The sequence below is a fragment of the Mustela nivalis genome, assembly GCF_964662115.1.
Source record: "Mustela nivalis genome assembly, chromosome: 7".
Taxonomy (NCBI): domain Eukaryota; kingdom Metazoa; phylum Chordata; class Mammalia; order Carnivora; family Mustelidae; genus Mustela; species Mustela nivalis.
In genome coordinates this window covers 65,944,243-65,971,093 of record NC_139026.1, presented here as the reverse complement: position 1 = coordinate 65,971,093, position 26,851 = coordinate 65,944,243, and the positions used below count along the sequence as shown (strand labels likewise).

Below are 26,851 nucleotides of genomic sequence, written 5' to 3'. Positions count from 1 at the left end.
GTCAAGCAGGTTTATATAACACTGAAAAGTAAGCACAAATATGTAAGCAAGTCTGAAGAAAATGCTTTTGTTTTGCTGGTACGGCGCACATACTTTTTTCTCTCATTGGGATCCTACTGAGTAAAAAATTGACATGGGGTGGGCAATAAAATTTACGTTAATCTCTCCAATTCTGTGTGTGGAGAAAGCTGAATGCTCTCTATGTATGCTTGGTAAGTTTTCACGACAGTTTGGCCCATTATGACATTATTGATTCTAGAATATGAGTATCTAAGGTAACAAACACTTGTCTAGTGCAACTAGCTGAACTTTGTAGGTTTCAAGGTTGAGCGGTTCACTTGAAGGAGTTGTTTTAGTTTTGGATATTATGATAATGGGAATCCCAAAATGTTTTGGTTATTTCGGTTAGCGTGTGTCTGGCAAGTGCGGTCATTCGAAGCTTAAGATCACAGCAAAGGTAGGACCTTCCAGGGACCACTTCCATTTTGCTCTCAGTCCTTTTGATGTATAATGGGCCTCCTCTAACCCCAGCCCCATGTGTGTGACAAAAAGTGGAGAACCTGGTCGTAGTTTAACATGTAGCTAATAGCGTCATAGCATATTTGACACCATAATGAAGAGGAGATAATGAAATATTTCCTGTTTTTAAGCACTTTGACTTGCTTTCTGAGATATAGCATGATAACCCCAATGAATATTTCAAGTTCTGTTTCTTACAAAGAACATTTGTTGTAGAGGCCTGTAAAATACATTGTTTGAATTTTAGAGATAAACCTCATACCTGTCAAGCAGGTTTATATAACACTGAAAAGTAAGCACAAATATGTAAGCAAGTCTGAAGAAAATGATTTTGTTTTGCTGGTACGGCGCACATACTTTTTTCTCTCATTGGGATCCTACTGAGTAAAAATATGACATGGGGTGGGCAATAAAATTTACGTTAATCTCTCCAATTCTGTGTGTGGAGAAAGCTGAATGCTCTCTATGTATGCTTGGTAAGTTTTCACGACAGTTTGGCCCATTATGACATTATTGATTCTAGAATATGAGTATCTAAGGTAACAAACACTTGTCTAGTGCAACTAGCTGAACTTTGTAGGTTTCAAGGTTGAGCGGTTCACTTGAAGGAGTTGTTTTAGTTTTGGATATTATGATAATGGGAATCCCAAAATGTTTTGGTTATTTCGGTTAGCGTGTGTCTGGCAAGTGCGGTCATTCGAAGCTTAAGATCACAGCAAAGGTAGGACCTTCCAGGGACCACTTCCATTTTGCTCTCAGTCCTTTTGATGTATAATGGGCCTCCTCTAACCCCAGCCCCATGTGTGTGACAAAAAGTGGAGAACCTGGTCGTAGTTTAACATGTAGCTAATAGCGTCATAGCATATTTGACACCATAATGAAGAGGAGATAATGAAATATTTCCTGTTTTTAAGCACTCTGACTTGCTTTCTGAGATATAGCATGATAACCCCAATGAATATTTCAAATTCTGTTTTTTACAAAGAACATTTGTTGTAAAGGCCTGTAAAATACATTGTTTGAATTTTAGAGATAAACCTCATACCTGTCAAGCAGGTTTATATAACACTGAAAAGTAAGCACAAATATGTAAGCAAGTCTGAAGAAAATGCTTTTGTTTTGCTGGTACGGCGCACATACTTTTTTCTCTCATTGGGATCCTACTGAGTAAAAAATTGACATGGGGTGGGCAATAAAATTTACGTTAATCTCTCCAATTCTGTGTGTGGAGAAAGCTGAATGCTCTCTATGTATGCTTGGTAAGTTTTCACGACAGTTTGGCCCATTATGACATTATTGATTCTAGAATATGAGTATCTAAGGTAACAAACACTTGTCTAGTGCAACTAGCTGAACTTTGTAGGTTTCAAGGTTGAGCGGTTCACTTGAAGGAGTTGTTTTAGTTTTGGATATTATGATAATGGGAATCCCAAAATGTTTTGGTTATTTCGGTTAGCGTGTGTCTGGCAAGTGCGGTCATTCGAAGCTTAAGATCACAGCAAAGGTAGGACCTTCCAGGGACCACTTCCATTTTGCTCTCAGTCCTTTTGATGTATAATGGGCCTCCTCTAACCCCAGCCCCATGTGTGTGACAAAAAGTGGAGAACCTGGTCGTAGTTTAACATGTAGCTAATAGCGTCATAGCATATTTGACACCATAATGAAGAGGAGATAATGAAATATTTCCTGTTTTTAAGCACTCTGACTTGCTTTCTGAGATATAGCATGATAACCCCAATGAATATTTCAAATTCTGTTTTTTACAAAGAACATTTGTTGTAAAGGCCTGTAAAATACATTGTTTGAATTTTAGAGATAAACCTCATACCTGTCAAGCAGGTTTATATAACACTGAAAAGTAAGCACAAATATGTAAGCAAGTCTGAAGAAAATGCTTTTGTTTTGCTGGTACGGCGCACATACTTTTTTCTCTCATTGGGATCCTACTGAGTAAAAAATTGACATGGGGTGGGCAATAAAATTTACGTTAATCTCTCCAATTCTGTGTGTGGAGAAAGCTGAATGCTCTCTATGTATGCTTGGTAAGTTTTCACGACAGTTTGGCCCATTATGACATTATTGATTCTAGAATATGAGTATCTAAGGTAACAAACACTTGTCTAGTGCAACTAGCTGAACTTTGTAGGTTTCAAGGTTGAGCGGTTCACTTGAAGGAGTTGTTTTAGTTTTGGATATTATGATAATGGGAATCCCAAAATGTTTTGGTTATTTCGGTTAGCGTGTGTCTGGCAAGTGCGGTCATTCGAAGCTTAAGATCACAGCAAAGGTAGGACCTTCCAGGGACCACTTCCATTTTGCTCTCAGTCCTTTTGATGTATAATGGGCCTCCTCTAACCCCAGCCCCATGTGTGTGACAAAAAGTGGAGAACCTGGTCGTAGTTTAACATGTAGCTAATAGCATCATAGCATATTTGACACCATAATGAAGAGGAGATAATGAAATATTTCCTGTTTTTAAGCACTTTGACTTGCTTTCTGAGATATAGCATGATAACCCCAATGAATATTTCAAGTTCTGTTTCTTACAAAGAACATTTGTTGTAGAGGCCTGTAAAATACATTGTTTGAATTTTAGAGATAAACCTCATACCTGTCAAGCAGGTTTATATAACACTGAAAAGTAAGCACAAATATGTAAGCAAGTCTGAAGAAAATGATTTTGTTTTGCTGCTACGGCGCACATACTTTTTTCTCTCATTGGGATCCTACTGAGTAAAAAATTGACATGGGGTGGGCAATAAAATTTACGTTAATCTCTCCAATTCTGTGTGTGGAGAAAGCTGAATGCTCTCTATGTATGCTTGGTAAGTTTTCACGACAGTTTGGCCCATTATGACATTATTGATTCTAGAATATGAGTATCTAAGGTAACAAACACTTGTCTAGTGCAACTAGCTGAACTTTGTAGGTTTCAAGGTTGAGCGGTTCACTTGAAGGAGTTGTTTTAGTTTTGGATATTATGATAATGGGAATCCCAAAATGTTTTGGTTATTTCGGTTAGCGTGTGTCTGGCAAGTGCGGTCATTCGAAGCTTAAGATCACAGCAAAGGTAGGACCTTCCAGGGACCACTTCCATTTTGCTCTCAGTCCTTTTGATGTATAATGGGCCTCCTCTAACCCCAGCCCCATGTGTGTGACAAAAAGTGGAGAACCTGGTCGTAGTTTAACATGTAGCTAATAGCGTCATAGCATATTTGACACCATAATGAAGAGGAGATAATGAAATATTTCCTGTTTTTAAGCACTTTGACTTGCTTTCACTTTGACTTGCTTTCTGAGATATAGCATGATAACCCCAATGAATATTTCAAATTCTGTTTCTTACAAAGAACATTTGTTGTAGAGGCCTGTAAAATACATTGTTTGAATTTTAGAGATAAACCTCATACCTGTCAAGCAGGTTTATATAACACTGAAAAGTAAGCACAAATATGTAAGCAAGTCTGAAGAAAATGCTTTTGTTTTGCTGGTACGGCGCACATACTTTTTTCTCTCATTGGGATCCTACTGAGTAAAAAATTGACATGGGGTGGGCAATAAAATTTACGTTAATCTCTCCAATTCTGTGTGTGGAGAAAGCTGAATGCTCTCTATGTATGCTTGGTAAGTTTTCACGACAGTTTGGCCCATTATGACATTATTGATTCTAGAATATGAGTATCTAAGGTAACAAACACTTGTCTAGTGCAACTAGCTGAACTTTGTAGGTTTCAAGGTTGAGCGGTTCACTTGAAGGAGTTGTTTTAGTTTTGGATATTATGATAATGGGAATCCCAAAATGTTTTGGTTATTTCGGTTAGCGTGTGTCTGGCAAGTGCGGTCATTCGAAGCTTAAGATCACAGCAAAGGTAGGACCTTCCAGGGACCACTTCCATTTTGCTCTCAGTCCTTTTGATGTATAATGGGCCTCCTCTAACCCCAGCCCCATGTGTGTGACAAAAAGTGGAGAACCTGGTCGTAGTTTAACATGTAGCTAATAGCATCATAGCATATTTGACACCATAATGAAGAGGAGATAATGAAATATTTCCTGTTTTTAAGCACTTTGACTTGCTTTCTGAGATATAGCATGATAACCCCAATGAATATTTCAAGTTCTGTTTCTTACAAAGAACATTTGTTGTAGAGGCCTGTAAAATACATTGTTTGAATTTTAGAGATAAACCTCATACCTGTCAAGCAGGTTTATATAACACTGAAAAGTAAGCACAAATATGTAAGCAAGTCTGAAGAAAATGCTTTTGTTTTGCTGGTACGGCGCACATACTTTTTTCTCTCATTGGGATCCTACTGAGTAAAAAATTGACATGGGGTGGGCAATAAAATTTACGTTAATCTCTCCAATTCTGTGTGTGGAGAAAGCTGAATGCTCTCTATGTATGCTTGGTAAGTTTTCACGACAGTTTGGCCCATTATGACATTATTGATTCTAGAATATGAGTATCTAAGGTAACAAACACTTGTCTAGTGCAACTAGCTGAACTTTGTAGGTTTCAAGGTTGAGCGGTTCACTTGAAGGAGTTGTTTTAGTTTTGGATATTATGATAATGGGAATCCCAAAATGTTTTGGTTATTTCGGTTAGCGTGTGTCTGGCAAGTGCGGTCATTCGAAGCTTAAGATCACAGCAAAGGTAGGACCTTCCAGGGACCACTTCCATTTTGCTCTCAGTCCTTTTGATGTATAATGGGCCTCCTCTAACCCCAGCCCCATGTGTGTGACAAAAAGTGGAGAACCTGGTCGTAGTTTAACATGTAGCTAATAGCGTCATAGCATATTTGACACCATAATGAAGAGGAGATAATGAAATATTTCCTGTTTTTAAGCACTTTGACTTGCTTTCACTTTGACTTGCTTTCTGAGATATAGCATGATAACCCCAATGAATATTTCAAATTCTGTTTCTTACAAAGAACATTTGTTGTAGAGGCCTGTAAAATACATTGTTTGAATTTTAGAGATAAACCTCATACCTGTCAAGCAGGTTTATATAACACTGAAAAGTAAGCACAAATATGTAAGCAAGTCTGAAGAAAATGCTTTTGTTTTGCTGGTACGGCGCACATACTTTTTTCTCTCATTGGGATCCTACTGAGTAAAAAATTGACATGGGGTGGGCAATAAAATTTACGTTAATCTCTCCAATTCTGTGTGTGGAGAAAGCTGAATGCTCTCTATGTATGCTTGGTAAGTTTTCACGACAGTTTGGCCCATTATGACATTATTGATTCTAGAATATGAGTATCTAAGGTAACAAACACTTGTCTAGTGCAACTAGCTGAACTTTGTAGGTTTCAAGGTTGAGCGGTTCACTTGAAGGAGTTGTTTTAGTTTTGGATATTATGATAATGGGAATCCCAAAATGTTTTGGTTATTTCGGTTAGCGTGTGTCTGGCAAGTGCGGTCATTCGAAGCTTAAGATCACAGCAAAGGTAGGACCTTCCAGGGACCACTTCCATTTTGCTCTCAGTCCTTTTGATGTATAATGGGCCTCCTCTAACCCCAGCCCCATGTGTGTGACAAAAAGTGGAGAACCTGGTCGTAGTTTAACATGTAGCTAATAGCGTCATAGCATATTTGACACCATAATGAAGAGGAGATAATGAAATATTTCCTGTTTTTAAGCACTTTGACTTGCTTTCACTTTGACTTGCTTTCTGAGATATAGCATGATAACCCCAATGAATATTTCAAATTCTGTTTCTTACAAAGAACATTTGTTGTAGAGGCCTGTAAAATACATTGTTTGAATTTTAGAGATAAACCTCATACCTGTCAAGCAGGTTTATATAACACTGAAAAGTAAGCACAAATATGTAAGCAAGTCTGAAGAAAATGCTTTTGTTTTGCTGGTACGGCGCACATACTTTTTTCTCTCATTGGGATCCTACTGAGTAAAAAATTGACATGGGGTGGGCAATAAAATTTACGTTAATCTCTCCAATTCTGTGTGTGGAGAAAGCTGAATGCTCTCTATGTATGCTTGGTAAGTTTTCACGACAGTTTGGCCCATTATGACATTATTGATTCTAGAATATGAGTATCTAAGGTAACAAACACTTGTCTAGTGCAACTAGCTGAACTTTGTAGGTTTCAAGGTTGAGCGGTTCACTTGAAGGAGTTGTTTTAGTTTTGGATATTATGATAATGGGAATCCCAAAATGTTTTGGTTATTTCGGTTAGCGTGTGTCTGGCAAGTGCGGTCATTCGAAGCTTAAGATCACAGCAAAGGTAGGACCTTCCAGGGACCACTTCCATTTTGCTCTCAGTCCTTTTGATGTATAATGGGCCTCCTCTAACCCCAGCCCCATGTGTGTGACAAAAAGTGGAGAACCTGGTCGTAGTTTAACATGTAGCTAATAGCATCATAGCATATTTGACACCATAATGAAGAGGAGATAATGAAATATTTCCTGTTTTTAAGCACTTTGACTTGCTTTCTGAGATATAGCATGATAACCCCAATGAATATTTCAAGTTCTGTTTCTTACAAAGAACATTTGTTGTAGAGGCCTGTAAAATACATTGTTTGAATTTTAGAGATAAACCTCATACCTGTCAAGCAGGTTTATATAACACTGAAAAGTAAGCACAAATATGTAAGCAAGTCTGAAGAAAATGATTTTGTTTTGCTGCTACGGCGCACATACTTTTTTCTCTCATTGGGATCCTACTGAGTAAAAAATTGACATGGGGTGGGCAATAAAATTTACGTTAATCTCTCCAATTCTGTGTGTGGAGAAAGCTGAATGCTCTCTATGTATGCTTGGTAAGTTTTCACGACAGTTTGGCCCATTATGACATTATTGATTCTAGAATATGAGTATCTAAGGTAACAAACACTTGTCTAGTGCAACTAGCTGAACTTTGTAGGTTTCAAGGTTGAGCGGTTCACTTGAAGGAGTTGTTTTAGTTTTGGATATTATGATAATGGGAATCCCAAAATGTTTTGGTTATTTCGGTTAGCGTGTGTCTGGCAAGTGCGGTCATTCGAAGCTTAAGATCACAGCAAAGGTAGGACCTTCCAGGGACCACTTCCATTTTGCTCTCAGTCCTTTTGATGTATAATGGGCCTCCTCTAACCCCAGCCCCATGTGTGTGACAAAAAGTGGAGAACCTGGTCGTAGTTTAACATGTAGCTAATAGCGTCATAGCATATTTGACACCATAATGAAGAGGAGATAATGAAATATTTCCTGTTTTTAAGCACTTTGACTTGCTTTCACTTTGACTTGCTTTCTGAGATATAGCATGATAACCCCAATGAATATTTCAAATTCTGTTTCTTACAAAGAACATTTGTTGTAGAGGCCTGTAAAATACATTGTTTGAATTTTAGAGATAAACCTCATACCTGTCAAGCAGGTTTATATAACACTGAAAAGTAAGCACAAATATGTAAGCAAGTCTGAAGAAAATGCTTTTGTTTTGCTGGTACGGCGCACATACTTTTTTCTCTCATTGGGATCCTACTGAGTAAAAAATTGACATGGGGTGGGCAATAAAATTTACGTTAATCTCTCCAATTCTGTGTGTGGAGAAAGCTGAATGCTCTCTATGTATGCTTGGTAAGTTTTCACGACAGTTTGGCCCATTATGACATTATTGATTCTAGAATATGAGTATCTAAGGTAACAAACACTTGTCTAGTGCAACTAGCTGAACTTTGTAGGTTTCAAGGTTGAGCGGTTCACTTGAAGGAGTTGTTTTAGTTTTGGATATTATGATAATGGGAATCCCAAAATGTTTTGGTTATTTCGGTTAGCGTGTGTCTGGCAAGTGCGGTCATTCGAAGCTTAAGATCACAGCAAAGGTAGGACCTTCCAGGGACCACTTCCATTTTGCTCTCAGTCCTTTTGATGTATAATGGGCCTCCTCTAACCCCAGCCCCATGTGTGTGACAAAAAGTGGAGAACCTGGTCGTAGTTTAACATGTAGCTAATAGCGTCATAGCATATTTGACACCATAATGAAGAGGAGATAATGAAATATTTCCTGTTTTTAAGCACTTTGACTTGCTTTCACTTTGACTTGCTTTCTGAGATATAGCATGATAACCCCAATGAATATTTCAAATTCTGTTTCTTACAAAGAACATTTGTTGTAGAGGCCTGTAAAATACATTGTTTGAATTTTAGAGATAAACCTCATACCTGTCAAGCAGGTTTATGTAACACTGAAAAGTAAGCACAAATATGTAAGCAAGTCTGAAGAAAATGATTGTGTTTTGCTGGTACGGCGCACATACTTTTTTCTCTCATTGGGATCCTACTGAGTAAAAAATTGACATGGGGTGGGCAATAAAATTTACGTTAATCTCTCCAATTCTGTGTGTGGAGAAAGCTGAATGCTCTCTATGTATGCTTGGTAAGTTTTCACGACAGTTTGGCCCATTATGACATTATTGATTCTAGAATATGAGTATCTAAGGTAACAAACACTTGTCTAGTGCAACTAGCTGAACTTTGTAGGTTTCAAGGTTGAGCGGTTCACTTGAAGGAGTTGTTTTAGTTTTGGATATTATGATAATGGGAATCCCAAAATGTTTTGGTTATTTCGGTTAGCGTGTGTCTGGCAAGTGCGGTCATTCGAAGCTTAAGATCACAGCAAAGGTAGGACCTTCCAGGGACCACTTCCATTTTGCTCTCAGTCCTTTTGATGTATAATGGGCCTCCTCTAACCCCAGCCCCATGTGTGTGACAAAAAGTGGAGAACCTGGTCGTAGTTTAACATGTAGCTAATAGCGTCATAGCATATTTGACACCATAATGAAGAGGAGATAATGAAATATTTCCTGTTTTTAAGCACTTTGACTTGCTTTCTGAGATATAGCATGATAACCCCAATGAATATTTCAAGTTCTGTTTCTTACAAAGAACATTTGTTGTAGAGGCCTGTAAAATACATTGTTTGAATTTTAGAGATAAACCTCATACCTGTCAAGCAGGTTTATATAACACTGAAAAGTAAGCACAAATATGTAAGCAAGTCTGAAGAAAATGATTTTGTTTTGCTGGTACGGCGCACATACTTTTTTCTCTCATTGGGATCCTACTGAGTAAAAAATTGACATGGGGTGGGCAATAAAATTTACGTTAATCTCTCCAATTCTGTGTGTGGAGAAAGCTGAATGCTCTCTATGTATGCTTGGTAAGTTTTCACGACAGTTTGGCCCATTATGACATTATTGATTCTAGAATATGAGTATCTAAGGTAACAAACACTTGTCTAGTGCAACTAGCTGAACTTTGTAGGTTTCAAGGTTGAGCGGTTCACTTGAAGGAGTTGTTTTAGTTTTGGATATTATGATAATGGGAATCCCAAAATGTTTTGGTTATTTCGGTTAGCGTGTGTCTGGCAAGTGCGGTCATTCGAAGCTTAAGATCACAGCAAAGGTAGGACCTTCCAGGGACCACTTCCATTTTGCTCTCAGTCCTTTTGATGTATAATGGGCCTCCTCTAACCCCAGCCCCATGTGTGTGACAAAAAGTGGAGAACCTGGTCGTAGTTTAACATGTAGCTAATAGCGTCATAGCATATTTGACACCATAATGAAGAGGAGATAATGAAATATTTCCTGTTTTTAAGCACTCTGACTTGCTTTCTGAGATATAGCATGATAACCCCAATGAATATTTCAAATTCTGTTTTTTACAAAGAACATTTGTTGTAAAGGCCTGTAAAATACATTGTTTGAATTTTAGAGATAAACCTCATACCTGTCAAGCAGGTTTATATAACACTGAAAAGTAAGCACAAATATGTAAGCAAGTCTGAAGAAAATGCTTTTGTTTTGCTGGTACGGCGCACATACTTTTTTCTCTCATTGGGATCCTACTGAGTAAAAAATTGACATGGGGTGGGCAATAAAATTTACGTTAATCTCTCCAATTCTGTGTGTGGAGAAAGCTGAATGCTCTCTATGTATGCTTGGTAAGTTTTCACGACAGTTTGGCCCATTATGACATTATTGATTCTAGAATATGAGTATCTAAGGTAACAAACACTTGTCTAGTGCAACTAGCTGAACTTTGTAGGTTTCAAGGTTGAGCGGTTCACTTGAAGGAGTTGTTTTAGTTTTGGATATTATGATAATGGGAATCCCAAAATGTTTTGGTTATTTCGGTTAGCGTGTGTCTGGCAAGTGCGGTCATTCGAAGCTTAAGATCACAGCAAAGGTAGGACCTTCCAGGGACCACTTCCATTTTGCTCTCAGTCCTTTTGATGTATAATGGGCCTCCTCTAACCCCAGCCCCATGTGTGTGACAAAAAGTGGAGAACCTGGTCGTAGTTTAACATGTAGCTAATAGCGTCATAGCATATTTGACACCATAATGAAGAGGAGATAATGAAATATTTCCTGTTTTTAAGCACTTTGACTTGCTTTCACTTTGACTTGCTTTCTGAGATATAGCATGATAACCCCAATGAATATTTCAAATTCTGTTTCTTACAAAGAACATTTGTTGTAGAGGCCTGTAAAATACATTGTTTGAATTTTAGAGATAAACCTCATACCTGTCAAGCAGGTTTATATAACACTGAAAAGTAAGCACAAATATGTAAGCAAGTCTGAAGAAAATGCTTTTGTTTTGCTGGTACGGCGCACATACTTTTTTCTCTCATTGGGATCCTACTGAGTAAAAAATTGACATGGGGTGGGCAATAAAATTTACGTTAATCTCTCCAATTCTGTGTGTGGAGAAAGCTGAATGCTCTCTATGTATGCTTGGTAAGTTTTCACGACAGTTTGGCCCATTATGACATTATTGATTCTAGAATATGAGTATCTAAGGTAACAAACACTTGTCTAGTGCAACTAGCTGAACTTTGTAGGTTTCAAGGTTGAGCGGTTCACTTGAAGGAGTTGTTTTAGTTTTGGATATTATGATAATGGGAATCCCAAAATGTTTTGGTTATTTCGGTTAGCGTGTGTCTGGCAAGTGCGGTCATTCGAAGCTTAAGATCACAGCAAAGGTAGGACCTTCCAGGGACCACTTCCATTTTGCTCTCAGTCCTTTTGATGTATAATGGGCCTCCTCTAACCCCAGCCCCATGTGTGTGACAAAAAGTGGAGAACCTGGTCGTAGTTTAACATGTAGCTAATAGCGTCATAGCATATTTGACACCATAATGAAGAGGAGATAATGAAATATTTCCTGTTTTTAAGCACTCTGACTTGCTTTCTGAGATATAGCATGATAACCCCAATGAATATTTCAAATTCTGTTTTTTACAAAGAACATTTGTTGTAAAGGCCTGTAAAATACATTGTTTGAATTTTAGAGATAAACCTCATACCTGTCAAGCAGGTTTATATAACACTGAAAAGTAAGCACAAATATGTAAGCAAGTCTGAAGAAAATGCTTTTGTTTTGCTGGTACGGCGCACATACTTTTTTCTCTCATTGGGATCCTACTGAGTAAAAAATTGACATGGGGTGGGCAATAAAATTTACGTTAATCTCTCCAATTCTGTGTGTGGAGAAAGCTGAATGCTCTCTATGTATGCTTGGTAAGTTTTCACGACAGTTTGGCCCATTATGACATTATTGATTCTAGAATATGAGTATCTAAGGTAACAAACACTTGTCTAGTGCAACTAGCTGAACTTTGTAGGTTTCAAGGTTGAGCGGTTCACTTGAAGGAGTTGTTTTAGTTTTGGATATTATGATAATGGGAATCCCAAAATGTTTTGGTTATTTCGGTTAGCGTGTGTCTGGCAAGTGCGGTCATTCGAAGCTTAAGATCACAGCAAAGGTAGGACCTTCCAGGGACCACTTCCATTTTGCTCTCAGTCCTTTTGATGTATAATGGGCCTCCTCTAACCCCAGCCCCATGTGTGTGACAAAAAGTGGAGAACCTGGTCGTAGTTTAACATGTAGCTAATAGCGTCATAGCATATTTGACACCATAATGAAGAGGAGATAATGAAATATTTCCTGTTTTTAAGCACTTTGACTTGCTTTCACTTTGACTTGCTTTCTGAGATATAGCATGATAACCCCAATGAATATTTCAAATTCTGTTTCTTACAAAGAACATTTGTTGTAGAGGCCTGTAAAATACATTGTTTGAATTTTAGAGATAAACCTCATACCTGTCAAGCAGGTTTATATAACACTGAAAAGTAAGCACAAATATGTAAGCAAGTCTGAAGAAAATGCTTTTGTTTTGCTGGTACGGCGCACATACTTTTTTCTCTCATTGGGATCCTACTGAGTAAAAAATTGACATGGGGTGGGCAATAAAATTTACGTTAATCTCTCCAATTCTGTGTGTGGAGAAAGCTGAATGCTCTCTATGTATGCTTGGTAAGTTTTCACGACAGTTTGGCCCATTATGACATTATTGATTCTAGAATATGAGTATCTAAGGTAACAAACACTTGTCTAGTGCAACTAGCTGAACTTTGTAGGTTTCAAGGTTGAGCGGTTCACTTGAAGGAGTTGTTTTAGTTTTGGATATTATGATAATGGGAATCCCAAAATGTTTTGGTTATTTCGGTTAGCGTGTGTCTGGCAAGTGCGGTCATTCGAAGCTTAAGATCACAGCAAAGGTAGGACCTTCCAGGGACCACTTCCATTTTGCTCTCAGTCCTTTTGATGTATAATGGGCCTCCTCTAACCCCAGCCCCATGTGTGTGACAAAAAGTGGAGAACCTGGTCGTAGTTTAACATGTAGCTAATAGCATCATAGCATATTTGACACCATAATGAAGAGGAGATAATGAAATATTTCCTGTTTTTAAGCACTTTGACTTGCTTTCTGAGATATAGCATGATAACCCCAATGAATATTTCAAGTTCTGTTTCTTACAAAGAACATTTGTTGTAGAGGCCTGTAAAATACATTGTTTGAATTTTAGAGATAAACCTCATACCTGTCAAGCAGGTTTATATAACACTGAAAAGTAAGCACAAATATGTAAGCAAGTCTGAAGAAAATGCTTTTGTTTTGCTGGTACGGCGCACATACTTTTTTCTCTCATTGGGATCCTACTGAGTAAAAAATTGACATGGGGTGGGCAATAAAATTTACGTTAATCTCTCCAATTCTGTGTGTGGAGAAAGCTGAATGCTCTCTATGTATGCTTGGTAAGTTTTCACGACAGTTTGGCCCATTATGACATTATTGATTCTAGAATATGAGTATCTAAGGTAACAAACACTTGTCTAGTGCAACTAGCTGAACTTTGTAGGTTTCAAGGTTGAGCGGTTCACTTGAAGGAGTTGTTTTAGTTTTGGATATTATGATAATGGGAATCCCAAAATGTTTTGGTTATTTCGGTTAGCGTGTGTCTGGCAAGTGCGGTCATTCGAAGCTTAAGATCACAGCAAAGGTAGGACCTTCCAGGGACCACTTCCATTTTGCTCTCAGTCCTTTTGATGTATAATGGGCCTCCTCTAACCCCAGCCCCATGTGTGTGACAAAAAGTGGAGAACCTGGTCGTAGTTTAACATGTAGCTAATAGCGTCATAGCATATTTGACACCATAATGAAGAGGAGATAATGAAATATTTCCTGTTTTTAAGCACTTTGACTTGCTTTCACTTTGACTTGCTTTCTGAGATATAGCATGATAACCCCAATGAATATTTCAAATTCTGTTTCTTACAAAGAACATTTGTTGTAGAGGCCTGTAAAATACATTGTTTGAATTTTAGAGATAAACCTCATACCTGTCAAGCAGGTTTATATAACACTGAAAAGTAAGCACAAATATGTAAGCAAGTCTGAAGAAAATGCTTTTGTTTTGCTGGTACGGCGCACATACTTTTTTCTCTCATTGGGATCCTACTGAGTAAAAAATTGACATGGGGTGGGCAATAAAATTTACGTTAATCTCTCCAATTCTGTGTGTGGAGAAAGCTGAATGCTCTCTATGTATGCTTGGTAAGTTTTCACGACAGTTTGGCCCATTATGACATTATTGATTCTAGAATATGAGTATCTAAGGTAACAAACACTTGTCTAGTGCAACTAGCTGAACTTTGTAGGTTTCAAGGTTGAGCGGTTCACTTGAAGGAGTTGTTTTAGTTTTGGATATTATGATAATGGGAATCCCAAAATGTTTTGGTTATTTCGGTTAGCGTGTGTCTGGCAAGTGCGGTCATTCGAAGCTTAAGATCACAGCAAAGGTAGGACCTTCCAGGGACCACTTCCATTTTGCTCTCAGTCCTTTTGATGTATAATGGGCCTCCTCTAACCCCAGCCCCATGTGTGTGACAAAAAGTGGAGAACCTGGTCGTAGTTTAACATGTAGCTAATAGCGTCATAGCATATTTGACACCATAATGAAGAGGAGATAATGAAATATTTCCTGTTTTTAAGCACTTTGACTTGCTTTCACTTTGACTTGCTTTCTGAGATATAGCATGATAACCCCAATGAATATTTCAAATTCTGTTTCTTACAAAGAACATTTGTTGTAGAGGCCTGTAAAATACATTGTTTGAATTTTAGAGATAAACCTCATACCTGTCAAGCAGGTTTATATAACACTGAAAAGTAAGCACAAATATGTAAGCAAGTCTGAAGAAAATGCTTTTGTTTTGCTGGTACGGCGCACATACTTTTTTCTCTCATTGGGATCCTACTGAGTAAAAAATTGACATGGGGTGGGCAATAAAATTTACGTTAATCTCTCCAATTCTGTGTGTGGAGAAAGCTGAATGCTCTCTATGTATGCTTGGTAAGTTTTCACGACAGTTTGGCCCATTATGACATTATTGATTCTAGAATATGAGTATCTAAGGTAACAAACACTTGTCTAGTGCAACTAGCTGAACTTTGTAGGTTTCAAGGTTGAGCGGTTCACTTGAAGGAGTTGTTTTAGTTTTGGATATTATGATAATGGGAATCCCAAAATGTTTTGGTTATTTCGGTTAGCGTGTGTCTGGCAAGTGCGGTCATTCGAAGCTTAAGATCACAGCAAAGGTAGGACCTTCCAGGGACCACTTCCATTTTGCTCTCAGTCCTTTTGATGTATAATGGGCCTCCTCTAACCCCAGCCCCATGTGTGTGACAAAAAGTGGAGAACCTGGTCGTAGTTTAACATGTAGCTAATAGCGTCATAGCATATTTGACACCATAATGAAGAGGAGATAATGAAATATTTCCTGTTTTTAAGCACTTTGACTTGCTTTCACTTTGACTTGCTTTCTGAGATATAGCATGATAACCCCAATGAATATTTCAAATTCTGTTTCTTACAAAGAACATTTGTTGTAGAGGCCTGTAAAATACATTGTTTGAATTTTAGAGATAAACCTCATACCTGTCAAGCAGGTTTATATAACACTGAAAAGTAAGCACAAATATGTAAGCAAGTCTGAAGAAAATGCTTTTGTTTTGCTGGTACGGCGCACATACTTTTTTCTCTCATTGGGATCCTACTGAGTAAAAAATTGACATGGGGTGGGCAATAAAATTTACGTTAATCTCTCCAATTCTGTGTGTGGAGAAAGCTGAATGCTCTCTATGTATGCTTGGTAAGTTTTCACGACAGTTTGGCCCATTATGACATTATTGATTCTAGAATATGAGTATCTAAGGTAACAAACACTTGTCTAGTGCAACTAGCTGAACTTTGTAGGTTTCAAGGTTGAGCGGTTCACTTGAAGGAGTTGTTTTAGTTTTGGATATTATGATAATGGGAATCCCAAAATGTTTTGGTTATTTCGGTTAGCGTGTGTCTGGCAAGTGCGGTCATTCGAAGCTTAAGATCACAGCAAAGGTAGGACCTTCCAGGGACCACTTCCATTTTGCTCTCAGTCCTTTTGATGTATAATGGGCCTCCTCTAACCCCAGCCCCATGTGTGTGACAAAAAGTGGAGAACCTGGTCGTAGTTTAACATGTAGCTAATAGCGTCATAGCATATTTGACACCATAATGAAGAGGAGATAATGAAATATTTCCTGTTTTTAAGCACTTTGACTTGCTTTCTGAGATATAGCATGATAACCCCAATGAATATTTCAAGTTCTGTTTCTTACAAAGAACATTTGTTGTAGAGGCCTGTAAAATACATTGTTTGAATTTTAGAGATAAACCTCATACCTGTCAAGCAGGTTTATATAACACTGAAAAGTAAGCACAAATATGTAAGCAAGTCTGAAGAAAATGATTTTGTTTTGCTGCTACGGCGCACATACTTTTTTCTCTCATTGGGATCCTACTGAGTAAAAAATTGACATGGGGTGGGCAATAAAATTTACGTTAATCTCTCCAATTCTGTGTGTGGAGAAAGCTGAATGCTCTCTATGTATGCTTGGTAAGTTTTCACGACAGTTTGGCCCATTATGACATTATTGATTCTAGAATATGAGTATCTAAGGTAACAAACACTTGTCTAGTGCAACTAGCTGAACTTTGTAGGTTTCAAGGTTGAGCGGTTCACTTGAAGGAGTTGTTTTAGTTTTGGATATTATGATAATGGGAATCCCAAAATGTTTTGGTTATTTCGGTTAGCGTGTGTCTGGCAAGTGCGGTCATTCGAAGCTTAAGATCACAGCAAAGGTAGGACCTTCCAGGGACCACTTCCATTTTGCTCTCAGTCCTTTTGATGTATAATGGGCCTCCTCTAACCCCAGCCCCATGTGTGTGACAAAAAGTGGAGAACCTGGTCGTAGTTTAACATGTAGCTAATAGCGTCATAGCATATTTGACACCATAATGAAGAGGAGATAATGAAATATTTCCTGTTTTTAAGCACTCTGACTTGCTTTCTGAGATATAGCATGATAACCCCAATGAATATTTCAAATTCTGTTTTTTACAAAGAACATTTGTTGTAAAGGCCTGTAAAATACATTGTTTGAATTTTAGAGATAAACCTCATACCTGTCAAGCAGGTTTATATAACACTGAAAAGTAAGCACAAATATGTAAGCAAGTCTGAAGAAAATGCTTTTGTTTTGCTGGTACGGCGCACATACTTTTTTCTCTCATTGGGATCCTACTGAGTAAAAAATTGACATGGGGTGGGCAATAAAATTTACGTTAATCTCTCCAATTCTGTGTGTGGAGAAAGCTGAATGCTCTCTATGTATGCTTGGTAAGTTTTCACGACAGTTTGGCCCATTATGACATTATTGATTCTAGAATATGAGTATCTAAGGTAACAAACACTTGTCTAGTGCAACTAGCTGAACTTTGTAGGTTTCAAGGTTGAGCGGTTCACTTGAAGGAGTTGTTTTAGTTTTGGATATTATGATAATGGGAATCCCAAAATGTTTTGGTTATTTCGGTTAGCGTGTGTCTGGCAAGTGCGGTCATTCGAAGCTTAAGATCACAGCAAAGGTAGGACCTTCCAGGGACCACTTCCATTTTGCTCTCAGTCCTTTTGATGTATAATGGGCCTCCTCTAACCCCAGCCCCATGTGTGTGACAAAAAGTGGAGAACCTGGTCGTAGTTTAACATGTAGCTAATAGCGTCATAGCATATTTGACACCATAATGAAGAGGAGATAATGAAATATTTCCTGTTTTTAAGCACTTTGACTTGCTTTCACTTTGACTTGCTTTCTGAGATATAGCATGATAACCCCAATGAATATTTCAAATTCTGTTTCTTACAAAGAACATTTGTTGTAGAGGCCTGTAAAATACATTGTTTGAATTTTAGAGATAAACCTCATACCTGTCAAGCAGGTTTATATAACACTGAAAAGTAAGCACAAATATGTAAGCAAGTCTGAAGAAAATGCTTTTGTTTTGCTGGTACGGCGCACCTACTTTTTTCTCTCATTGGGATCCTACTGAGTAAAAAATTGACATGGGGTGGGCAATAAAATTTACGTTAATCTCTCCAATTCTGTGTGTGGAGAAAGCTGAATGCTCTCTATGTATGCTTGGTAAGTTTTCACGACAGTTTGGCCCATTATGACATTATTGATTCTAGAATATGAGTATCTAAGGTAACAAACACTTGTCTAGTGCAACTAGCTGAACTTTGTAGGTTTCAAGGTTGAGCGGTTCACTTGAAGGAGTTGTTTTAGTTTTGGATATTATGATAATGGGAATCCCAAAATGTTTTGGTTATTTCGGTTAGCGTGTGTCTGGCAAGTGCGGTCATTCGAAGCTTAAGATCACAGCAAAGGTAGGACCTTCCAGGGACCACTTCCATTTTACTCTCAGTCCTTTTGATGTATAATGGGCCTCCTCTAACCCCAGCCCCATGTGTGTGACAAAAAGTGGAGAACCTGGTCGTAGTTTAACATGTAGCTAATAGCGTCATAGCATATTTGACACCATAATGAAGAGGAGATAATGAAATATTTCCTGTTTTTAAGCACTTTGACTTGCTTTCACTTTGACTTGCTTTCTGAGATATAGCATGATAACCCCAATGAATATTTCAAATTCTGTTTCTTACAAAGAACATTTGTTGTAGAGGCCTGTAAAATACATTGTTTGAATTTTAGAGATAAACCTCATACCTGTCAAGCAGGTTTATGTAACACTGAAAAGTAAGCACAAATATGTAAGCAAGTCTGAAGAAAATGATTGTGTTTTGCTGGTACGGCGCACATACTTTTTTCTCTCATTGGGATCCTACTGAGTAAAAAATTGACATGGGGTGGGCAATAAAATTTACGTTAATCTCTCCAATTCTGTGTGTGGAGAAAGCTGAATGCTCTCTATGTATGCTTGGTAAGTTTTCACGACAGTTTGGCCCATTATGACATTATTGATTCTAGAATATGAGTATCTAAGGTAACAAACACTTGTCTAGTGCAACTAGCTGAACTTTGTAGGTTTCAAGGTTGAGCGGTTCACTTGAAGGAGTTGTTTTAGTTTTGGATATTATGATAATGGGAATCCCAAAATGTTTTGGTTATTTCGGTTAGCGTGTGTCTGGCAAGTGCGGTCATTCGAAGCTTAAGATCACAGCAAAGGTAGGACCTTCCAGGGACCACTTCCATTTTGCTCTCAGTCCTTTTGATGTATAATGGGCCTCCTCTAACCCCAGCCCCATGTGTGTGACAAAAAGTGGAGAACCTGGTCGTAGTTTAACATGTAGCTAATAGCGTCATAGCATATTTGACACCATAATGAAGAGGAGATAATGAAATATTTCCTGTTTTTAAGCACTTTGACTTGCTTTCTGAGATATAGCATGATAACCCCAATGAATATTTCAAATTCTGTTTCTTACAAAGAACATTTGTTGTAAAGGCCTGTAAAATACATTGTTTGAATTTTAGAGATAAACCTCATACCTGTCAAGCAGGTTTATATAACACTGAAAAGTAAGCAGAAATATGTAAGCCATCTTGCTAATGAACAGGGCCTCTAATTCACCGGGAGCTGTCTTTCCAAGTAGCTCATTTCAGTAAAGTTTTTCTTAGAGCTTGACTTAATTACTAGAGAAAGAGTTAAAATAACAGAGTTCTGGTTCCTAGTGCCATGAAAGTAGGAGATGTCATCTTTTAGACAGATCATCCTTTTAGCCTAAAGCAACACTAAGGCTTCTTGTATATTTGTTGAATGGACATTCCAGATTAGTCCCTAATCTCCCCTGGGGTTTGGTTTCTCAGTCTGTGGGTCACCACCTCTCTTGACCTTCCATGGATTTCTTTTCACTTCCTGTCTGTTCCCTTTCCATCCCCATACCTGCTCTTAACTCTGTTTTCCCTAACTTTTAACATAAAGAATAGCAACTCTAAGCTGTTGTATTTCACTTAAAAGAAGAAAAAAACTATATAGGAAAAAGTTGAAAGAAATAAGATATATTCAAATCATTTAAAAAGTTTTATAGAGACAGACGGCTCTGTACCAGACACTGTGTTAGGATCCTCCAATAAAAAGGAACTAAAAGTCAGTAGGTCAAGTAGTTATGTAAGGAGAGCTGAAAAGTACAAGTCACCGGGGGTCGGGGGTGGCAGGATGGGGGCCTGGGGGACGGCTTGGAAGGATGTGGTCAGCTTAAGCCAGAAGGATCATTGTGGGCCTCATAGTAACTCGAGAGTTTGGAGTCTTTAAGGACGAATTCCCCAGGCAGTGGGTGGACTCGAAAAGGCAGTGGGGGGGAATTCTTCAGGAATGGAGAAAGTAATTCCTGTGTTTTGTGTGTTGGCCCTTTGCGGAATGTGGTGAGTATGGATTGAAAGAAGATCTGGAAAGGGCAAGGCTTTGTGATTGCTGCTAGATGCGATGGCTATGGTACAGTTGGGGAAGGAGGGGCCTGGGCTGGATCTGGAAAGAAGGGACCAAAACTCCTGAACAGGTGCGGTAATGGGACTCAAAGTCCTTGCCAAGTCAGAGAGAGGTGAAGGTGGGGGAGGGTGTTGGAGGGAGCCAGTCAAAGGGAAATGCTCTCAGAGAGTTGGATAAAGTGAGGAGTCTGCCTGTGAAGAAGCTCAGGACGTGACCGTGAGTGTATTGCTAAGAAAGCCCTGTTGTTTGAGTCTTCCCTCCCATCGTACTGTCTGTTATTCTTCGGGCAATATCATCCCCACTGTGTCTCACATGTAACCAGTCATGTAACCAGGACTGCACACACGCACATGTAACCAGGACTCCACACTTAATACCACACCAGTTTATCCAGCAGCTTCAAGTCCTCCACCTTAAACTAACTCAACTTCAGACAGGAAACTTTTAACAATTTACTTCCTCATGTTGAATTATTTTTTAGTAATCAGTATGTACCTCATACAAACTTATCACCTGTAACCTGTTCTGGTTGAATGTTTACATGGCTTTCTTTCTTGATCAATGAGCCACCTGAGCCCCAAGGATTGAGTGTCTGTTTTTGTAATTTAGAAGACTATCTGGCACTTCTTTGTGCTAAATATTTGTGGAAGGAAGGAAGAGAAGAAAGGAGAAAAGGGAATTGAAGTTGAGGAAAGGGAGGAATTTGAGACCAAAGACTCCGATGCTTTAGGCACCTGAACTCTGCAGGTCAAAAGCTGAAGGAAGGCTCTTGGGTAAGCCTGTGGGTGGTTACGGAGGATGGTAGTGGTTGTGGGGAGGGGAGTTGATATCAGTAAGAGGAAGAGGTCAGGGCGAAAGGGTGAGAGGTGAGTACATTCTTCCTTAAAGAAGCTGAAATTTAGAGGGAAGTTTGCCATTTGTAAAGGAATTTCAGAAGACATGGTGGGGAACGGACTGGGAGAGGACTTGCTTGAGTCAAGATCTGCAGAAACCTGTAACTTTGGGTCAATATTGCTTCTGTGGGGGAAATACTTCAATGTGAATTACTCTTAAACTCTCCCTCTGGGATGTCCCTTGGATCTGGTTTTCTGGGGAGATCCTCCCTAGAAGCCACAGCAGCAGCAACAATGAAATTATCATTATCTCATTCATTCTCCAACAATCCTGTGAGGTTCGTATTATTATCTTCCCCATCTTCTGAACGAGGAGGCTTAAACTTGGAGTGGTTAAGTTGCATTCCTAATCCTCACATTCCTCCCGAGTGAGCCACTCATTCTAGCCACTGCAGCACTCACTAGAACCAGTCAGGTCTCCTGGGAACATCGGATCTACCGTCTGAACTCCTGAAACGCTACCAACTGAAATCTGCTTCCTGAGTGACACAGTATCTCGGCCACTTGGTCGAGCCATAGAAGTTCAACCAAAACCACACTACCATCTTGGGAATCTGTTGGTTTATACTACTGCCTTCTGACAATGGGCATTTGGGTTAATATTAAGATGTATTAAGATGTAATATTAAGATGTATTAATATTAAGATGAATATTAAGATGAAAATGTATAAAAATAGAGTAAAATACAGTAAGAAGGGAGGAGGAGGAGGAGACCAAGAATGCCTTCAAATTAGGAACGCTTAAAATTCTTAAATTTTAAATACTGCTTAAAATTCGCAGAGAATATATTTCAGACTTCCAGACAACATACAAACTTTCAGCCCGAGTCAAGATGGTGGGCTGGAAGAGGAAGACATGACTAATATAAGAGTATGTGTTATATTTATTAGAAAACAATTAACTCATGGAGATTGTAGAATGGGGGCTGTCAAATGGTTAAAAAAATCTGGCGATAGAGGGTGTCCTAATTCGAGGGAGTCTTGAGGTTGGATTCTCTTGAGTCTTTTCTTTCGTGCCAACTTATGAGGGCTCTCAGTGGCCTCCTTGCGGTGTGGTCTCCTGAGAAGTGAGGAGAGGACTTGCTGCCTTAGCCAGCGGAAGACCCACCTGAAGTTCACACAGGAGAGGGCCCATGTCCTGGAATGAGTGTCCTCCTTCTCCGGCTGACCTGATGAGACTGAGGAGGTCTCTACAGTGCTTGTCATTTGGTTGGCAGTTGACTGGTTTATCATCTGCCAAGAAAATGAAGGAGTTAAATATGCAAATCCTGGATAACAATCTGGCTAATATTTACCACTTATAGAGTTCAAATCCTTCTATCAAAAATAATCCAACTGTAGGGGTGCCTGGGTGGCTCAGTGGGTTAAGGCCTCTGTCTTCTGCTTAGGTTATGATCCCGGGGTCCTGGGATCAAGCCTTGCATCAGGCTCTCTGCTCAGCAGGGAGCCTGTTTCTTCCTCTCTCTCTGCCTCCTCTCTGCCTACTTGTGATCTCTGTCTGTCAAATAAATTAAAAATCTTTAAAAAAAAATCCAACTGTAAATGCAAAATTTTAATACTTCAACACACATGGGGCGGGCGCAGTATCATAACTTTTCTTAACTTCCCTATCCTCTCTTTTCCTTCAGTGCTCCTCAGTATTTTCCCTTCAGCTCCACCCTGACCCCTTTCCTTCCTTTTTCCCTCACTCTCCTGCCACGTCAGGCACTGAGGGAGGCTGACCTTGGTTTAAAGCAGGGAATAATGCTCCATGCATCATTTCAAACTGCCCCCCCCCCCACCAACCAGGTCCATCTCCTTTTTGCCTGTGAGGCATCTCTCTGCTCACCTCAGCAAGTTCATGTTCCCGAAGTCTTGGTGGAATCTGTGGAAACTGAATGATGCCTTCATTCTGGCAGGCGTAGGAGAAGTCCTGACAAGTATCATGTTCTTGATGACTGACCTGAGCTATGTCTAGAGGGGAGCTGCCAAATAACTGGGAATCTTCCTCCTGGGCAGATCCAGGGAATGCAGAGTCATCATCTTTGTCATCTTTCTGATTTTCTAGAAATGTCTCAAGCTTTTGTACAAGACTGTCTAGCTTACTGATAGTCAGTTTTTTGTTCTCTTCAGGGTACTTGTTGATCCACTGATTGCTTCCAGTTAGGTCCCAACTAGCTACGGACTAATTTATTTTAGAGAGAGAGAGTGAGCAAGTACGGTGGGGTGGAGTTGGGGCAGCAGAGGGAGAAGGAGAGGGAATCTTCAGCAGCGTCCCCACTGAGTGTGGAGCCTGACATAAGGACATGGGGCTTGATCTCACGACCCTGAGATATGACCTGAGTCAAAATCAAGAGTCGGATGTTTAACCAGCTGAGCCATTCACGTGCTTTAAGGTGAAGTAGAATATTACAAAAATTTTTCTAAATCCTAATACATATATTTTCCTGAGATAAGAGGTCAGTTCTCTCTCTTTTTTTTTTTTTTCTATAGCCAAGGGTCCTTTTTCCCTTCCTGTGCTCCCACCAGAGTGAATAACTTCTGAACTGGGAGTTTCTCACAGGTGAAGGTCCTTGGTCAGCTTAGGGATTGCTGCTGTGTTTTTACAAGTCTCTTTGAGAAAGGCATCTCTTCAGGGAATTCTCATGTGGAATTGGAGCAAACATACGTGTCTTTACTCCACCTGACCTCTTGGTGTTTAAAAAAAAAAAAAAGATTTAATGAATGAGAGTCATTTTCTCTGCCATCCTCATGAGGGATGAGTTTCTTGGCTGAAACCGTGTTTTTTTTTTTTTTTTTTTTTTTTTTTTTTTTTACCTCTTGCTACCCAATCCACATGCCATGGGCCACATGTTTAACTGAACAAGAAACGGTAAATACATCAACCCTCTCAGCTAGCCTTTGAAATGGTGATTTCTATTCTAGAAGTTTGTCTGTGACTGGTTTCTTTTTCTTCATGGAGCCTGGAGCCAATGTCATACCCAAGCAAAGGAAGGCCTAGAACCTCATCTTTCCAGAGGCAACCATGTACCTTGAGAAGCAGTCCTAGATTTGGATCATTCCAGTGCCAAGAACCAGAACGTCTTTATGGCTATAGTTGGTTGCTTCCTGATTGCCATGCCTGGCCTCCCATTGGAGGAAATTCCAGAGACTCCCATGAAGCCCCAGAGAGGAGCCCTAACTTCCCAGCGTCTGCCTGGTAACCTGATGGTTCTGGTATTTGACCTCTTCAGAGAAGACAAGCCTAGGGGATCCTCCATGAATTCCAGTTTCCCAGTGGACTAAAATACTCTCTCCAGGGACAAGGATGTTTTAAATATTTCATTTAGAGATGTGTAGTATCAGGTAGTAGTCCTTTTGGCCCTTGGCATCAGTCCTCTGGGCTAGTTTTCCACTTTGGCTTATAGACTAACCTCACTCCACAGGTCTAAGGCATTTCAAGCGGCCACTGAGGTTTCACTTCTCTTTCTGTTCCCTTGTAAGATATTTTCACAGAGATTTATCTCTGGCATGTACTTCCTAACCTCCTTTCGCTTCTTGACTACACTTGGGGTCCCCAGCAAGTCAAGAAAAACTCAGGAAACTCCTGAACAGTGACAGTCCCGTACAAATGAGAGTCTGGGGTCATGTCAGTGGTAGATTCTGCATTAGCTATTAGCGAACTTCTCTCTTTTTCCTGTCAGAGTCCTCAGCCACTACTGTTCCAGTTGTCGCAGTTGGGCAAGCATTTAATAAAAGTTATTTTCTGCTTTCCATTCTCCTTTTTCTTTTCTTTTCTTTTTTTCTTTTAAAGATTTTATTTGTTTATTTGAAAGACAGAGATCACAATTAGGCATAGGGACAGGTTGGGGGGGAGGGGGAGCAAGCTCCCTGCCGAGAAGAGAGCCCAGTGTGAGGCTCGATCCCAGGACCTTGGGATCATAACCTGAGCTGAAGGCAGAGGCTTAACCCACTGAGCCACCCAGGTGCCCCCATTCTTCTTTTTCTTCCCTATTTTCCTCTTTCCTCCCTCCTTTTCATTTTTCCTTCCCTTTTTACACTCTTATTTCCATGGTTTTTAAGCATAATGTGTAAGGTAGGAGATTTTTTCCTGGGGTGGGGGTCTGTCATGAGAAAATATTTATGGAACCAGTGAAGGGTGCTGAGCTCTTCATAAAGATCAGGTCAGCAGAAGGGGCATACACAAAAGGTTCTCAGTGGATACCTGCCAGGGGCAGAAATCATAGTTACATATGCACTATTTATTGGATCTTTAAAATACAGGAGGCCCACGCACAAGGCCCATCACACACATCTTGGCAAATCATTTTCTAAACTGTGCAAACTCAAAGAGCTCTTGTTTTACACTGAAAAGATCCCAGGCCTGTGCCCTCGTGGTGGAAATTAAGGGAGGACATGGGACTTCTGTCATCTTTGGCAGCAATAGGATTCGAAATAAATGAGACCACCAGGGATGGTGTTTGTTTTTTGATTTTGTTTTTTGTTTTTTGTTTTTTTAATCCTCTCTGATAAAAGGCGATTTTTCTGTCTTTGTTTTCAGCCTTTTTAATTTTTTGCTGAGGTATAATTGACCACAACATTATATTAGTTTGAGGTATACAACATGGTAGTTCAGTATTTGTATGTATTGTGAAATGATCATCTTTTAGCAACTTTCCAGTATGCAATACAGTATTATTAACTATAGTCATCATGCTGGCCATTGCATTTCCATGACTTACTTATTTTGTAACTGGAAGTTTGTACCTTTTGACCCATTTCGAAAGCCCATTCCTCAACTCCTTGCCTGTGGCAAACACCAGTCTGTTGTCTATATCTTCAAGCTTGGTTTTTGTTTTGTTTTGTTTGTTTTTCACTTATCCCATGTATAAGTGAGATCATATGATATTTGTCTTTCTCTGTCTGACTTATTTCACTTAGCATGATACCCTCAAGGTATAGATACACCATGCTTTCTTTAGCCATTGACCTGTTAACGGACACTTCGGTAGTTTCCCTGTCTTGGCCATTGCAAATAATGCTGCAGTAAATATGGGTTTGAGTTAATAGTTTCAGTTTCTTTGGATAGATACACAGAAATGGGGTTGTGGGATCGTATGCAGTTGTTTTTCATTTTTTTAGGACCCTCCCTACTATTTTCCATAGTGGCAGCGCTAATTTACATTCAAAGCAAAGGCACATTCAAAGCAAAGGCACATGAGGGTTTCTTTTTTCTCCACATTCTTGTCAGAATTGGTTATTTCTTGTCTTTTTGACTCTAGCTATTCTGACAGGTGT

The 26,851-nt window shown here is 39.2% G+C and overlaps 1 protein-coding gene and 1 pseudogene across 3 annotated transcripts in view; one reads left to right on the top strand and one right to left on the bottom strand.

Annotated features, from left to right (window-relative positions):
• The window catches only part of LOC309868497 (liprin-beta-1-like), a 111,981-nt gene that overhangs the window by 17,599 nt on the left and 67,531 nt on the right, over window positions 1-26,851 (top strand). For both annotated transcript variants that reach the window (XM_082738421.1, XM_082738423.1), the window contains exon 3: window positions 21,605-21,706. In XM_082738421.1, coding sequence (XP_082594547.1) covers window positions 21,605-21,706 — 102 coding nt within the window. The remainder of the gene's footprint in view (window positions 1-21,604; window positions 21,707-26,851) is intronic.
• LOC309868823 (uncharacterized protein C12orf71 homolog pseudogene) lies at window positions 20,630-26,332 on the bottom strand (annotated as a pseudogene). The gene is made up of 3 exons: window positions 26,321-26,332; window positions 23,284-23,759; window positions 20,630-22,880 (listed from the first exon to the last, which is right to left on the bottom strand). The product of its transcript is annotated as an uncharacterized protein C12orf71 homolog pseudogene (transcript).